The sequence below is a fragment of the Panthera pardus genome, unplaced genomic scaffold (assembly GCF_024362965.1).
Source record: "Panthera pardus isolate Hobbes unplaced genomic scaffold, ASM2436296v1 HiC_scaffold_16, whole genome shotgun sequence".
Taxonomy (NCBI): Eukaryota; Metazoa; Chordata; class Mammalia; order Carnivora; family Felidae; genus Panthera; species Panthera pardus.
The window spans coordinates 30700458-30717557 of record NW_026526721.1 but is presented as its reverse complement, the minus strand read 5'-3'; the positions used below and the strand labels follow the sequence as shown (position 1 = coordinate 30717557).

Below are 17100 nucleotides of genomic sequence, written 5' to 3'. Positions count from 1 at the left end.
GTGCATTGAAAAATAACACTTTTGAAAACTGCTTTCTCATTTGCCTTGCTGCCTGCTTAGAGAGAAGAACATCATTCCCGCTCTCCTGACAGGTCAGTTATTCCAGGGCTCAGCTTCTTTCTACAGATGTGGAAGAGCCCAAATCACTGCTTGTCATTCCCACATGCACCCCAGCTGAGTTCCTGTTTTTTACCTTCCGAAGGCCACATGCATTGGAAATGAACGCATACCGAATGGTGCCAAATGTCTAGTTGAGAGGAAAAGTCTCACTACGGTGAGATTCATTTGTGGAAGGAAGTAGGCTTCAACTATAGCATTCTGTACCAAATTTGCCCACGGCACTCAGGAGTACTACATATTTTCAATATAAAGTAAATTTTAACGGTGGATGAAGATATTATTAATTTTTAGGAATTTTTTCTTTACATATCGTACAAGTAGATTAATGGTATCTTTAAGATAAGTACTACGGCCCATGTCAGTGTATCACATTGTAAACCAGTGTGAACATAACATTTTCACTGGGATGCTGATTAGAAGGTATGTATAACTTAACAGCTCTTTTGTCAAACATGAACATCTACATTAGCATAAGCAACCTACATACATTTTCTTAAGTTGTTCTCATATGGATTTATAAACAATGGCTTTTTACAGAGCTGTGCACATAAAATTAGTAGAAAAGCAGAAAAGGAGGGGGTTATTGTACTTGGCATCCGACTTTTTGTACTTTGATAGTACCATATATTATAAGCCTCTCGTTTAGTGAAGGGGACACTGGTAAATGATTCAAAACCACGTTAACTTCACGTCCATCACAGATTGACTTTAAAGTATCTGTGTGCAAGACAATTTCTAAATGGGGGAGGGGGAGGGAAAGTCACTAATAAGAATGCTATTGCAAACATGCAAGTGGCCTTCTGAATGAGAAATTAGGAGTCAGACTGGCAGAGCCCACAGGGAAGGAGGCTTATAAAAAACAAAACAAAACAGAACATACAAACAAACAAACAGACAAAAACAATGTAATGCTCTGGTACGTCAGAAAAAAAAAAGACAATGAATAGCCTGTGTTCTTGAGTTTCCAGTAGTCTGTCCCTTAATGAAGCCAAATGAGCTCAATCCATATTAAGAAAAATAATATGGGACAATATCATAATCAAATTCCATTGTACTGACAAACTTTGGAGTAAATGTTTACTGAAGAAAAATTCACATTACTTAAATGCCATTTTTAAAAATCTCTCAGATTCTATGGGATTCTCAGAAAAAGGAGAAAATGACACTTCCTGAATTCACTTTTTATATCCTCTCTTGATATTCTTCTAAGGTAGGTGATAAATTAGAACTTCAACAGAAATTGGCTTCGTTATGTTTTAAGTTTGCCTTTTGTTAGAAATCTGAAAACTGACCTTCTTCAGTAGTACGAACTATTTTAGATTCACTATCCATTCCTTGGAACTCATTAAAATATGGTCGAACTTTAATTTCGTAAGTCACCCCCTTTTTCAGGTTGACTAAGACAGCGCTTCTCTCGGTTGGGACTTTGGCATCTAAATTCTGCCATGCTGATGTAGCCTGCAGGCCTGAAGTCTGACGATACATCACTCGATAGCCTTGAATAAACTGGGGCTGGCGATCAACCTGAAAAACACAGCATAAAACCAAATGGAAACATTTTAGATATGACAATGAACCCATCCTCATTTCTCTTGTACCTATTTCAGTCTTCAACTCTCATCTGGGTGACACCACTGCTTGGTAATTTATCTTCCTTCTTCTTGTATCCAATTCCAGTTCTGAATTCACATGGCCCTCAAGTTATTGTTCCCAAAATGAAGAGTAGAACAACTCTCTCTCCTGTTTAAACTACTCCATAGTATCTAAGATATCTGCTTAGTTAATTCAAATTCCTTAAAGTAGCACAAAGGTCTGATAAAGCCCAGACCTGCTGATTTGTCTAGCTTCATTTCTCATCTGTCCATTCTCTTCCTATATTCAACAGTTCCCATTTTTATGATTTGGATATGTAATGTGCTGCTTCTCAGGAATTTCCATTCTTATCTTTTGTCCATTCACTAACGTCTTTACTCACTCAAAACCTTTCTTGAACTCCTACTAATCAAGTTACTGGTCAAACTACATTTATAACTAATACACATAAAAAAATGCTGTGAATGAGATGGACAAGGAGCTAGGAAAACCTGGAGTAGAGAAGAAGTTGACAGAATCAGGAAGGGGAGAAAGCATTTCCCTGAAAAAGAGCAAGTGCTGGGATCTGCAAGGAAAGTAGGATCAATTATTCCTGAGGAAGAAGTGTAGAAACAGCATGTATAAAATTTCTATGGTGGGCTGCCTGGGTGGCTCAGTAGGTTTAGCATCCAACTCTTCATTTGAGGTCAGGATATGACTCCAGGGGCGTGGGTTCGAGCGCTGCATCAGACTCCATGCTAAGTGTGGTGCCTGCCTAAGATTCTCTCTCTCTCTCTCTCTCTCTCTCTCTCTCTCTCTCTCTCTCTCTCTCTCCTCTCTCCCTCTGCCTGTTCATGCACATGCTCTCTCTCTTTCTCTCTAAAACAACAAGCAAACAAACATTCCTATGGCTGGAGGAAGTATATGAGAAGACTGGGAATTGTGAAGCTAGAGCATCTGTTTTAAAGGAACATGAAGGGGCATCTGAGTGGCTCAGTCAGTTGAGTGACTGACTCTCAATTTAGGCTCAGGTCACGATCTCACAGTTTGTGGGATCGAGCCCTGCATAGAGCTCTGTGCTGACAAGTGTGGAATCTTGATTGATCCCCTCTCTTTCTCTCTGCCCCTCTTCTGTTTTCATTCCCTTTCCCTCTCTCTCAAAATAAATAAACAAACTTTAAAAAGGCATATGAAAAACTCCTACCCACTAGCAAATTATTAAATGAAAGACTTTAATTAATTTACCAGTTTCTAGCTCCTTGAATAGGCCCACTATTGGCACAATTTGATAACTTTCTTGATCCTTTCATTCACTTAAAAGTACAGAGAATAAGCAGCTGTTTTGAATGAAAATCTGAAATTTTGACTCTGAAAACTCATACCAAATAAAAATTTGAAGAAGCTCTATTGTTCACTCATAATAATTACATGAACACTGAATACATAAAAAAATGGAACCTACAAAAAAAATATGTTCTCCTTATACATTTATTAAACAATCTCTATTGGAGTTTCACCATTATTTCATTTTCAGGGAGAAGAGGATTTTTAGCTTTTAAATATTTTTTAATGGCATTTTTTGTAAGAATTGCTTGATTTAAAAATAACTATCATAGCACCTTCTTCAATTAATTTTCCATAGATTATAGTTTAATAGCCATATTCTAAGAAGCCTTTAACTTGACATATTTCACTGTCAAATAAAGTATGAAACTTAATGGAGAAGAGATGGAAGGGCCTCATTTCAGGAAAAATTGAGAGAGAAGAAATAGAGAAGATGAGGAGGAAAATGGTTATTTCAACTTTTTAAAAACTTCTTCATCCAACTATTAACACATGAATAAAAGGTATTCCCTTATGTATTAACTTCTAACATTTATTTTTTAGTTGCTGCATTTAACAATTATGTTTAAGTGAAAGCAGAAAATTTTAAAACACAGAACCTCAATCAAAATATGGAACAAAGGGGCATTTTTCTATATTTAGAACATCCAAGCTAGAGAATCCATGAAGCCGGTGGGCTGAACATATGTGTTTCTATGTCTATCTAAGTCTTAACACCTTCCTTCATCCACCTCCATCTAACCCTCAAAGACTTTCTGGAATTAGTGCTATACTCATATGAGATTATGTCAAGAAAAGTTATCCCGGCTCTGATGCCAAAGCTCATGATCTTTGAATCTTTATCCATGCTTGGTGTTTGTACCAACAGGCATAATTTTTGAAGCGCAGAAGTTGTTCTGACACTACAAACAAGGCAACTCAAAAGCAAAAGTTAAATTGATGAGAGCCAAAGAGAGATGTCTTTAATCAAAACTGTCAATGTTCAAAAATTCCTTGCAGCATATGTTAAAACAACATTAAGCTGGCATTTTATAAACTTCTCTGCATTCGCTTTAAGTGAATTTATATACTGAAAGAAAGACATAACTCACAATAATAGCTTGTTAATACTGAAAGAAGCAAGCTGTGTTTTTAGGAAGAACATTAAGCAGCTGTTTCCAGATGAAGAGAGTGTGTAAATCAGGGTAAATTGGTTTTATCCATGTTTGGTTTTCATTAATTAAGTGTTTTAGGGACTTTATGAAGCTAATGTTTACTACACAGCATCGCCTTGCTCACTTCAGTGTACGTTGCGTTTAACCAGTATATTCTCATGGCCTGCTTAATAACTGAATAGTTTAACTTGGTTTTGTGCAGTTGCAATATTCTTTTCAGAAGAAAATTTGTTGTTACAGGTGGAAGCAGAAATGAAAATGCCAAACATTACCTTTAAAAAACTAGGTGGGATTTGTATTGGATATGTGTTCTGTACCACTGACTTTTAGAGCACATTTTGACAGGTGGTCATTTTCAAGTTAAACCATGTGCTTGTCACTGATTTTATTAAAATTCTGTTTATAAGAAGGAGGATTTTCTTTAGAGTTGATGATAATCAGAGTCCGGCCACAAAACCATGGGTTTACAGAATTTTAAAAATTTGTATTTTCTGAAATAGGAATAAAAAAGCGTTGTCTTCAGGAAAAAGTCAAAGGATGAAGCAAGTTTCCATCTTCCAATCATAAGGTCCCACATGAGCTACAGTTCAGCCTTTTAAATTTTCTAAGCCTCAGTTTTCTTTTCTTTTTTTTTTTTTTAGAGATGATTATTGTTTTATTTATTTATTTATTTTTTATATAACTTATTGTCAAGGTAGCTAACATACAGTGCATATAGTGTGCTCTTGGCTTTGGGAGTAGATTCCCGTGATTCATCATTTACATACAACACCCAGTTGAGCCTCAGTTTTCTTAATTTGCTCAAATAATATTCATATTACATGGGTCCAGATACAATTAAATGGCTATTATAAGTTAAAGAATTTTGTAAGTTGTAGGGATGCACAATGACAGAGCACCCTTGTTAAGTTAGGGATATGGTAAAGACAAAATAAAGGTCCATGTGACCCTCAAATCAGCATGCCCATAAATGTTTAAGTGAGATGCTTACCACCATCTTTTCAATTTAAAAAAAATCCACCTCAATTGAAAATTCAAAGTGAATTTTCTTTCGTGAGCTAAGTCTGCTAAGTGGCTGATCTGGATTAAGCTGAGATCTGAAATTCTAGTTTGCCAATGCACACTTTCAATTTCAGTAGCTGTGATGTTTAAAGGGCAAAGGATCTGTGGTTCTTTTTGTCTTTGAACAAAAACAAGACAGACAGACAGACAGACAGACACACACACACACACACACACACACACATGAATAACTGTTTATTAAATAAGAGATTTATTGCTATTTTCTTTGTGAAACATTCATTTTCTTACGATTTTTGCCTACCCTCATTATAAGAGCAGTCATCTTTAGAAAGCACCCATTACTAACTACTGTTACTTCAAGATTAGTCTTGGTAAACCACGTCAGCTGGCCTCCAAATCTAAATACATGGGTTGGGGGATATATTTCTTTTCTCTAATATCACATCTGTAATTCAGATACTAACAGTGTAATAATTTATTTATTTATTTTTATTTATTTATTTTTTAACATGAAATTTATTGTCAAATTGGTTTCCATACAACACCCAGTGCTCATCCCAACAGGTGCCTTCCTCAATGCCCATCACCCAGCCCCCCCCCCCTCCCACCCCCCATCAACCCTCAGTTCATTCTCAGTTTTTAAGAGTCTCTTATGGTTTGGCTCTCTCCCTCTCTAAGTTTTTTCCCCTTCCCCTCCCCCATGGTCTTCTGTTAAGTTTCTCAGGATCCACACAGTGTAATAATTTAAAGAACATATACATTCAGCAGTTGAAAATATGACATGGAAGTAAAACATTTGGCTATAATTTCTTTAGCAACTGACCCCTCCCCCAGTCTGACTTTAGTTCACTAAAGTTACCTCTCAGATACACACTTACCTCATGTGTAACTACTGATTCGTGGGGAACAATACCCTGTGATATAACTGAACACTTTCTTTTTTAAAACAAAAATAAAAATGTATTAAAACAACTGATCTGATCATTCAACAGACAGTAATTGAAAGGGCATTCTGTAATAGATGCTCTGCCATGAAAACACAAAAATGAAAAACATGGACTCCAGACTCACAGAAGCCAAACTCATGAGAGAGAAAGATATGCAAACTAATAATGACAAGCTTCGTGGGACACAGAGATGAATATGACAAGGTTCCTCTCCTGGAAGAACTCCAGACTACAGACCTGCAATTTTCATCTAATTTGATTTATTCTTTTAAACTCAGTGACTTTTAAAGTGATTAACTTCATAAACATAATGACTTTGATTCTTACTCAAATAATTTCCACATTTAGAAGCAGCTTAAAAGAAGTCCTTTCAAAACTCCCCACAGAGCTGAGACTTTTTCAATTGAGACTGAAGAAAAATCTGCTTTAAAAATACAACTATTTGCTTGGCATTTTAGTTTTATATTTGGCCAAAGTTACAGAGAGATGGAAGAGGCATGTCAGATACTACCCCTCCTGTGCCACTGGAAAAATGATGAGGTCATTACGTTCCTTCCATGGGAGTAGAAGAACAGAAATCATTATACACAGAAAACAGGATAAGTCTATGCAAAATAATGTTAAAAATGGAATCAGAAACAATGTAGTCTTAAATAATTATTATACACTTAGTTTTATTGTCGTTGAAGTGTTATCCACTTTTGTACTCATAGGCCAAAATTTTGATCATGTGATCTGGCTTAAGAAGTAACAAAATGTCCCCATCTAGGACCTAATGCCAAATCAATTCCACCATTAAAAGGTAGGCCTTCTGAATATATATTTGTCTACAGTTTATCTTTAAAGTAAAAAAAAAACACATACACAAAAGTATATTTAAAGTAAATAAATTCTAATCCTATTTTTACAGGTGTGGGATATTGGGAATATTGTCCAACCCGAATACATTGGCTTCCTTTTATAAAGTTGTAGAAGTACACTAACCAGCCTTAAATGTTATTTTGGGTTTTCCTGTTCTAATATGATAATGCCTTCATATTTCCCCATATAGTTGAAAATAAGTGGTGATGCTTTTTCTGGTGCCTGAAGATAGAGTTAATCACTTCTTCTTTGATTGAAACCTCTCTATAGGGTACATATATGCCTGTTATGGCTCTTATCCCTGTCTATTGTCATTAAGCATTTCCATGTTTTTCTCAAGTAGATTTATGTTTTTTTGATAGTTCTCCACCAGATCTAGTATAAAATTGGCCCACAAAAAATGTTTGTTGAGTTGGATTTGTTCAATGGATTTATTACTGAGGGGACACTGGAATAATTCTCTTTAATGTTATTTTATACTTCAAATATAATTAAGAACTGATGAAAAATAGCCAGTTTTCCTTTCTCAGCTCCCTTTTTGATGGAGTTGATAAACGGTTATTTCCCTAAAGAAACATGGACTTTAAAAGAGGATGGTGAAAATCCAATTTCTTCTTACTTAGTCATTCTTTTACTACAACAAAAGAGCAATAATAGTGACAAAATTATAGTCTCCCAGTTAATATTAAAATTAAAGTAAAAATTTTGTAAGTATCTGTACCTCAAATGTCCATTACTTATACAATACACAAGATCTATCACAGACATAGAGGGCTTAAAGAAGTTGTGGTCTTCTAACATCCTGATATATTATGGATTTTTAGAGGTTATAATAGAGAAATCTTAGATATAAATAAGACGTTGGCACTAACTATGTTATGCACAGGGAAGAACATTATCTGGCTCTTCTCAAAACACAGACACATACGTAGATACAAACACATATACACAAATGTTAGTATTCTCTAATATGACTAATGTGGCTATTTTTACACTATTTGTTGTTTTTACTCTAGTGGCTACCAAGTGATCAAAACATTTTGCATTTTATATAACAGTGGGTAGGTTGACATTTAACAATGATGGAATTGAATATTCCTAACTTATACTAACATATCAACTTGCTTCTTAAAATCCATTACTTTCTTACTATATATGTCCAATTATTAAAATCATATTCATGTTTTGGTGCTGCTACTTGAGATTCGGCTAAAAGAATGTACAGATGATTTATTTAAATTCAGAAAGAAACTCGGTCAAATTAAAAATTTTTGTGCTTCAAATGACACCACTAAGAAAGTCAAAACCAACCCACAGAAAAGATATTTATTGACAAAAAACATTTACAAATAATATATCTGATAAGTGGTTTGTATCCAATATATAACAAGCACAAGTCTAAAATAAGGACAAACAGCCCAACTTAAAAATGAGCAAGGAATTTGAACAGACATTTCTGTAAAGAAGATATACAAATGTTCAAGCACATGAAAAGATGGAAAACATCATTAGTTATTAAAGAAATGCAAGTGAAAACCACAAAGATATTCCACTTACACCTACTAGAATGGTTATAATGAAATAGAAGATAACAAGTGTTGAGGAAGCTGTGAGAGAAATTGGTGAGGTTGTGGAAGAAACGAATTTTCAAGCATTGCTGGTGAAAACAAAATGGTATAACCACTTGTGAAAACATTTTGGCAGTTGATCCAAATGTTACAGAGTTATCATTTTACTCAGCAATTCCTAGGTAGATACCAAGAGAAATTAAAACACATGAGAGAAATGAAAACATATGTCAACATGTACTCAAATGTTTATGGCCCCCTCGTTCATAGTAGCCCCAAATGGAAACAACTGAAAGGTGCATCAGGCTATGAATAAACAGAGTATGTGATGCATCTGTGTGATGGAATGCTATCCAGTAATAAAAAGGAACAAAGTACTGATACATATATTACAACCTGTTTGAACCTGGAAAACCTGACACTGAGTGAAAGAAGCAGGACACAAAAGACTACACATTGCCTGATTTCATTCATATGAGAGGAACAGGCACATCTACAGAGGCAGAGAGTAGATCGGTGCTTGCAAAGGGCTACAGCAGGGGGAATGGAGGAGGCACTCCCAACGAACACAGAGTTCTTTCTATTTTCGGATGATAAAATGTCCTAAAGTCAGATTTTGAGGATGATTGCACAATTCTGTAAATAGAGTGAAAACAGAGCTGTACACCCTAACTCTGATAGGTTAATTATATCTCAGTAAAGCTTTTAAAAAATAAGATGAAACACACCATAGTTCTATTGCAAACTATCTTACTCTTCCATTCTATTGAATATTTTTCTTTTTTGCCATTGATTCCACCTTGATTTAAATGATGAGGGCTTCTATTACTATTTGTGTGTTGATTCTCATTTTCCTTGTTGGATTTGTTTTCTCAAAGGAATAAAAGAAAGTGCCATTAATACTGCCTTTGAAACTTACCGTCCACGTGACTTGAACAGTGGTGGGAGTCAACACAACTGGAGTATGGAGACGGACAATGACATCTCCCAGTTCTTTCTGTACTTGTCTATGGTCCACTCCTTGTGCTGGTGGGCTGATATCTACAGAAATAACCATTCCCAATAGTTAAAAATTCATCGTAAAATACCAATTTGTATTGTATAAGACAATATTATAGGTCATTATAAATAATTGCAGAGGAAAAAATTGAAACCTTTATTGACAAACAACACAACAACAACAACATTAGAGCACATTTATATACATACCACCCAGGGGCTAGGACATAATTTGAGACATGATATTTATCTTTCCTAAAACAATATTAATAAAAGTGTTCATAATCTCTTACTCCCTTCAAATACATTGTTGTGGAAGATCTATTATTTGCTTATTAAGGAATAAAGTATATGCCATAAGACTTCTTTAGGAACATGAGTTTTCTATAGATGCGGGCATATGGAAGGACTTTCCTGAGTAGTTAAGGGAGCAATATCTGAAAACTGCTGTTTAGGAATTTGTTTAATCCCTTTTCCCAATTGGAAGACTGTGTGTTCTTACTCCTTGACCTATTCCAGACTGGAAGCATGGAAATAACATAATCAGGGGAAACTGAGAAGTGAATTATGTCACAAATGGTTAACAAAGTGAGTGAAAGAAGGGAAAATGCCCCTCGCCCTCCAAATTCACAAAAATATTTTGACTGAAAAAAGTAGAATACTGATAAACTGTTCTAGAGTAATAAACTTTGAGCAGGACTTCAATATCTGACAAATAAAAAAGGAATTCAGCTGCTTTTTGGAAGTGATAAGAGAGAGGAGAGGGAAAAATCATTGCAATATTTAGAATGATATACTCTCAGCCATATATTGTTTGGCCCTATATCCATCATTCATATAATACTACTCTATTGTTCCATACAATGGTTTATATCCTATGTACCATTAAGAAAAAAACTAAGATAAATTACAGACATTCAATTCATCAAATTGATATCACAGACTAAATTTCACACATACTCAAATCAACTACTTTAACTGGTGCACAGCAATATTAAGTTGAATTCTTTTTTCTCCAACTATTTTCTTTTTTTTTTTTATTTTTTTTTCTCCCAACTCTCTTTCAAGGAAGGAGTCTAATTTGAAATAATTCATTTTTAATCCTGTTTTCTCCTATTTTCTCAGGCCACAATACAACACTCTTGCAAAAATATTTTTAAGTGCATATTTCAGTCATAACTTAAATTGGGTACACTAACTTAAATTGGGACATCAATAGTGAAGAGGGTGAGGGTTATGGGCAAAATGGGTGACGGGGAGTGGGAGGTACAGGCTTTAGTTATTAAACGAATAAGTCATGGAATAAAAGCTATAGCATAGGGCACATAACCACCAGAAAACAAATTGGCGGTTGCCAGATGGGAGGGGGATATGGATGAAATAGGTGAAGGGGAATGAGTACACATATTTTGATGAGTGATGAGTAATGTATAGAATTATTGAATCATAATATTGTATACGTAAAACTAATATAACACTGAATGCTAATTATGTTCAAATTTTAAAATAAATTAATATATATTTTTAAGCCACAGAATAGGGAACATAGTCAATGATGTTATGATAGTGCTGTATGGTGACAGATGGGTAGCTACTCTCGTGGTGAGCATAGCATAATACAGAGATGATGGCTCACTATGTCGTACACCTGAAACTAATGTAACATTGTGTGTCAACTATACTCAAAAAAATTCAAAAAAGAAAATAAAATTCTCAAGGATCTTAGCATGACTTGGAAGAATGCATTAATTTGGCATTAGCATTTGGTATATAATTAAAGTGTTGCCTTTATTAGTATTTGGAATTTATATCAATAATTTACAAACTTGATTATAATTAAAACAGGATTAAAATATCTTAGAACTCTTCTGCTGTTTTCCAACCCTCTGTACCAATCTGAGTAAAGCACAAACTTATCTCATGACTCAGGATATATATTTGCTGCTATTATCTGGAAAATGTAAATGTAAGTAATAAAAAAAAATGAGTGAAAAAACCAGGACATTAATATTTGGGAACTACACTTTGGTGATTTTCTCCCCAGTTCCAGTGTTTTTCATCCTTAACATAAATAGCATAACTAGTTTTACTTCATTTAGGAAAAAAAACATATTAATAATATTATATGAATAATATTGACCTTTGCTGTCACATCTATGGTCTCCTGTGATATTGACAGGACAAGTATTTGCTGCCTTTCTAAAATAAAAGATTTCTAAGTTCTATGGTACTTAGTATCTTAAAGTATATTTAAAAATATCTTTAATATCTTTAAAAATGATGTTAATATCTTTAATATTTTAAAAATAAGAGTTCACACAGCAAAGTATTCTTTGAAAAGAAGTGCTTTGCTGAATGCAAAGCTGTTAAAAGTATGATGTCAAAAAATGATCCTGCCATTCAGACACAAAACATGAGTTTTCCTATTAAATATCTGTTAAGAGAACATAAGTCTTTTGCTCTATGTAGTCTCTCAACTGGAACAAGCCAGATCACAAACAACTTTTCATTAATCTTTTTTGACCTTTTCACCAAGAAGTTATTTTATGAGTCAAGATTTAGTGTCTGGCAGTTATGGAATGATCAAGAAGGTCTGCCGGATATAATCACAGCAAGAGTCTCCCCCATCCTGTTATCTTCCACCTTTCACTGCAACTGCACACAAAAACTGACTCTTTCTCTCTACACTAGTAAAAATGACCTTGTTACTGTAATTTCTTGAGTGAAAACCATATATGTCATCAAGTTCAATAATTTAATTTACTCATTAAATCCAGACACACTAAAGGAGACTGGATCTAAGGAAGGTAAAATATAACCAGTTTCAGATCTTCAAATTCCTTGTTGTACTTTTTCTTTCTCTAGAGACAGGTTCTTTACCTACAGGCCCTTTATCATCATGGAAAATTAATCACATTACTGCTTAGAGAACAATAGCAAAGTGGCATTCCCTCCTCCCTTGACTGTCATCATGTCAGCAACGTTACAAAATCACGTGGTGACTTTATTTCACTTGATTCCTTGGCGCCCTTCTCTGTTATAATAGCACGCTAGTTACTATCACTGAACTACATTGTAATTATAATAATATTTTTATGGCTGTATGGTGCTTTTCATTGCATAAAAATACTACTTTGAATTATATCCTGTTCAAAGCCTTTTACAAATAAGAAATAATTAACCCTTTCTCAAGAACCCTGTGGGAAGCAGGTTGTAACAAATAATAAAGCCATAGTGTCTGCTTTATTATTTCCATCTACTACTAGTAGGAAGGGAAATTGTAATGCAACATCCTGTATTAACCCCTAGACTTCATGACATCTTAATTTGAAGAGACAGGCTAATAAAGATTAGAAGAAAAACTTCAGTTTTGAGATTATAATATGCTGGGTGGTTTTTTTTGAGTTTTTATTTAAATTCCAATTAGTTAACATACAATGTATATTAGTTTCTGGTGTACAGTATAGTGATTCAACACTTCCTATACAACACCTGGTGCTCATCACAGCAGGTGTATTCCTATATCCCCATCAGCTCTTTTACCCATCCCCCCTCCTAGCTTCCCTTCGGTAACCATCAAGTTATTCTCTATAGTTGAGTCTGCTTCTTGGTTGGCCTCCCTCTCTCTTTTTTCTTTCCTTTGCTTGTTTGTTTTGTTCTTTAAATATTTTTTTTATTAGCCAAAGGAATCACATACCTCACAAAGAAAACTTGATTTACTCCTTTCTGAAACAAATTGCTCCTTTAACCATCTGATAAAAGACACTACAGGGATGCTTGTCAAACTTGACCAAACATCACCTGGAGAGCATCTTACCACAGACTGCAGGGCTGCACCCCCAGAGCTTCTGAACTGCGGATCAAGAGTCTGCCTTTCTAACATGGTCCTACGTGATGCAGATACTGCTTCTGTAGGAACTACACCTGGAGACTCTCTGCACTAAAAACAGAATTCTTGAACACTACGAGTAATGATGATATCCCTATCTGGGCATTGTATCCATTAAAGATCAGTTTTTGCTATTGCAAAATTAGTTTCAAAAGCGGCACATGTTTCCTCCCTTTGAAATATGGTAAAGCCCTAACTTAGGTGATTTACTCTTACTATGTATATGGACCCAATTATTTTGTTTATCTTTTACTAAACAGACCCTGACAATTCCCAGAAGAGGACACAGTCACCAAGGTGAACAGCAAGTTCCTTTCCCTGGATCAGGTCTAATGAATCATTGTAATAAGTGATCAGACACATGTATCTTTCCTCACACAATCCCTTTGTTCTCAAAGATCTGCTTAATGCCTCCTTCCAGAACCAGTCATGTTTACAGCTATTGAAATTACCTTGTGTGCGCACAGGATCTGACATCGGGCTCGGGTCGCTCAGACCTTGGGGGTTGATTGCTCTGACCATGAATAAATAGATCGTGTTGGGCCGCAGGCCTCTCACTGTAAAGAGGGTGGTCTTCACATGGTTTGCCACTGTCTGCCAGCTATTGCTCACGGATTGGCTGAAACATGAACAGGACTTCCATTTAAAGAACTGTCTTAAAGGTATCGGAAATGGAGTTGGGCATCAATGACAAAAGTTAATGGCTGAAAATTAAACACACACACGCACAACACTTGAAGTGTTAAGCCCAATAAATGAAACATTTGGATGATTTCTGTTTATTCAACAACAAAGCCGAGCCCACCTAACGGAAGTGCCATGCACAACAAAATTAAACTCAGCCCAGGAGATGTGACAGCACTTTGCTAATGCACAGCAGCCCACTAAATGAATACCTGTAAAAGGAACAGAGGCCAAGATCACAACATCAAGTTTATACAATAAATATGGTCCTCGTAAATGTATATATATATATACCTTGAAAAGAATTAACCTGTAGAAAGAATAAATGGACTACAGAGTAAATTATGCCAATACATTTTCCTGTTACAAGGTGTGTTTTCTTTTGCATCAATTCCACATGCAATATTATAATAGAGCCTTCTAAAACTACATATCTGTAAAAGAAGAAAGGAAGCACGTAAGGAATATTTTCCCTTGGTCACATTTTTAATAAAATTGTACATTACATAGTACTGTGATTTCTCATCTTCAAATGGTGAAATACCTCTGAAAATATGTGTGGAAACCCCTTAGCAGCCACTTACAGATGGGATGCCCATTTAGAAAATTTTGTCTAGAGACAAATGCTGTTTTTGTTCATAACGAGAAGAAAATTGTGATTTTTTCAGGGCCGACCATTTACTTTTCAGCAGTTCTTATATATTAAAGCATGAAAATTATAGAAAAATAGTATTTTGAAAGTTGGACATGACATATTTATTGATCATTACCTTAAATAGATTAGGGAAGCCTAAAATGAAAGTAATGATTTGTCCTAATGCTTGAAAATGACAGTGGCTATCACTATCTTTATAAAGGCAAATCAAAGCACATTGAAACAATGCAAACTTCATTTTCTCATTTGTATAAATATTTTATTAAATTTTCATGGTGATTGTATCATGACATTTGCTAATTTATAGTCTATATCCTTACGTTGATGAAATTTTTTTTTTCAAATAGCAATTGGGCATATCTTTGTTTTAGCAACCAGAAGTACATGGAATCAATTCTGTAGCTGTAGTTTTTCATTTTAAAGGCATATCCAATTAATGTATTAAAATATAGAGCATAAAAACAATGGAATGACTTTAAGCTCTGCTTTAATTATTAGGAAGCAAGTTTCCAGGGTTTCATGCCTCAATAAATATTGCAGAACTTAAAAATGTCTGTGCCCAATTGAATTACTTTCTGCCTAGTTCTAATGACAATAATCTCATCTTAAATCTTTACAATGGTCAGGGTAAAGAAGGGATCTATATGATTATGTCATGAGCTAGATCCCCATAGGCTTAGGCATGGGTAATGCATAATTTAATCCTATAATCAACTTATAAATGAAAGAATAACAACAACAACAAAAAACTAGAGTATATCCTTGAATAAAATCAGATATAAAAGATAAGTACTGAAAATGCACTGTTAAACATGTTCTTAAGATAAAACAGCAGGATAGCTCACATGAGATTTTAGGATATAGGAGCTAAAGCAAAAACCCATGGAGAAAAGAAAAGGAAGTGTCCCATACCTGAAAGCCTCAATGATATATGCACTTGCTGGAAAGGCTCCAGGGGTACCTGGTTGCCAGGACAAGGTGACACTGTTCTTAGTAACATCAGTGACCTGTGGTTTGGATGGTGGCCCTGGCAGGTCACTTAAATCATAATTTTTACTGATTGTTGCTCCAGAGTCTATAGAGGACAAACAGAAAATGCTTCATTCCTGATTGCATATACTGACATAATACTTAAAAACAGGAAAAACAGTCTGTTAAAGAAATTGACCTAGACAATGAGCAGTTCATTTTCATGAATCAAAAGTATATAAATGAATACTTGCTTTTCCTACATGTTACCAAATGCTTACTTTCACATAAGCTGTAGAATTGCTTATTCTTCAGAGAGAGATAATAAATACACTTATCAAGGACAAAAAGCAAGAAAATCTCTCCCCTTAACTATATCAGATTGCATATATGCAATGTTTTGTGGAGGAATTGAAAAGTGGCATACGACTTAGTTTTTACATTCAATGAATTTAAAATCTGAATCTGAATCTTCAACTGTTATTTGGTAATGAGCTAATCACTAAAATGGACTCGAGTTTTCTTCTGTTAAGGTAATTCCCAAGGACTCACCAGTCACATCCAGCACAGCACTCCAGGAAGTCTCCCCACTTGAACTTGTAGCCACACAAGTATAAGTACCAGTATCAGAAATCTAGTGTGCAAGGGAGGGAGAGAATTCAACTCTTTCAATTAATTTGTATTTCGTCAATCTCAACAAGGTAACATTTAATTTCTTAAAATGTGGTATGTCATTTAGCTGTCAAAATTATTCATTAGAATGAATCACAGGTACACATAAAATATTAAAATAAACTCATATAATATATTATTTTATTCATAAAAGGAATTCAATGATTTTTTATTATACTTCTACAATTAAATGTTATTTGTCTGGTAAACTCTCTTTGACCCTCTTGTCTCTGTGGTAATGCCCTTATCTTTGTATAACTCCAATTTATAATGCGGCTTCGCTGTGTGAGAGTTACATGCAGGCAACTCAGGACAGAACTTTTCAGAATCTTATAAATATTCAGAGATGAGAAATGCAAAGCTGTCCTCTCTATCTCCAATACATTATGTTTCAATGGAGAAAATGTACTCAGGAGTAAATAAGCACTGAAATAACACGGGGCTGGTCTTCTTTTTTTTAAGACATGGAGAAAGTGAAGAAGGAAAACACACACACACACACACACACACACACACACACACAAAACCTAAGCAACTAAATCTCTCCCCATAAATAAATTAGTATTCACTTATATTTAAGTTGTAGTAGTGTGACAGAGAATGAAATAAAGTTGTATCATTAAAAACCAAACAAACCATGTCT

At 34.8% G+C, this 17100-nt stretch overlaps 1 protein-coding gene across 18 annotated transcripts in view; it reads right to left on the bottom strand.

The window, feature by feature from the left end:
- The window catches only part of ROBO2 (roundabout guidance receptor 2), a 597843-nt gene that overhangs the window by 80842 nt on the left and 499901 nt on the right, over window positions 1-17100 (bottom strand). For all 18 annotated transcript variants that reach the window (XM_053903196.1, XM_053903192.1, XM_053903191.1 and 15 more), the window contains 5 exons: window positions 16338-16419; window positions 15729-15891; window positions 13930-14096; window positions 9509-9630; window positions 1413-1644 (listed from right to left, as the gene is read on the bottom strand). In XM_053903196.1, the coding sequence (XP_053759171.1) occupies window positions 1413-1644; window positions 9509-9630; window positions 13930-14096; window positions 15729-15891; window positions 16338-16419 (766 nt within the window). The remainder of the gene's footprint in view (window positions 1-1412; window positions 1645-9508; window positions 9631-13929; window positions 14097-15728; window positions 15892-16337; window positions 16420-17100) is intronic.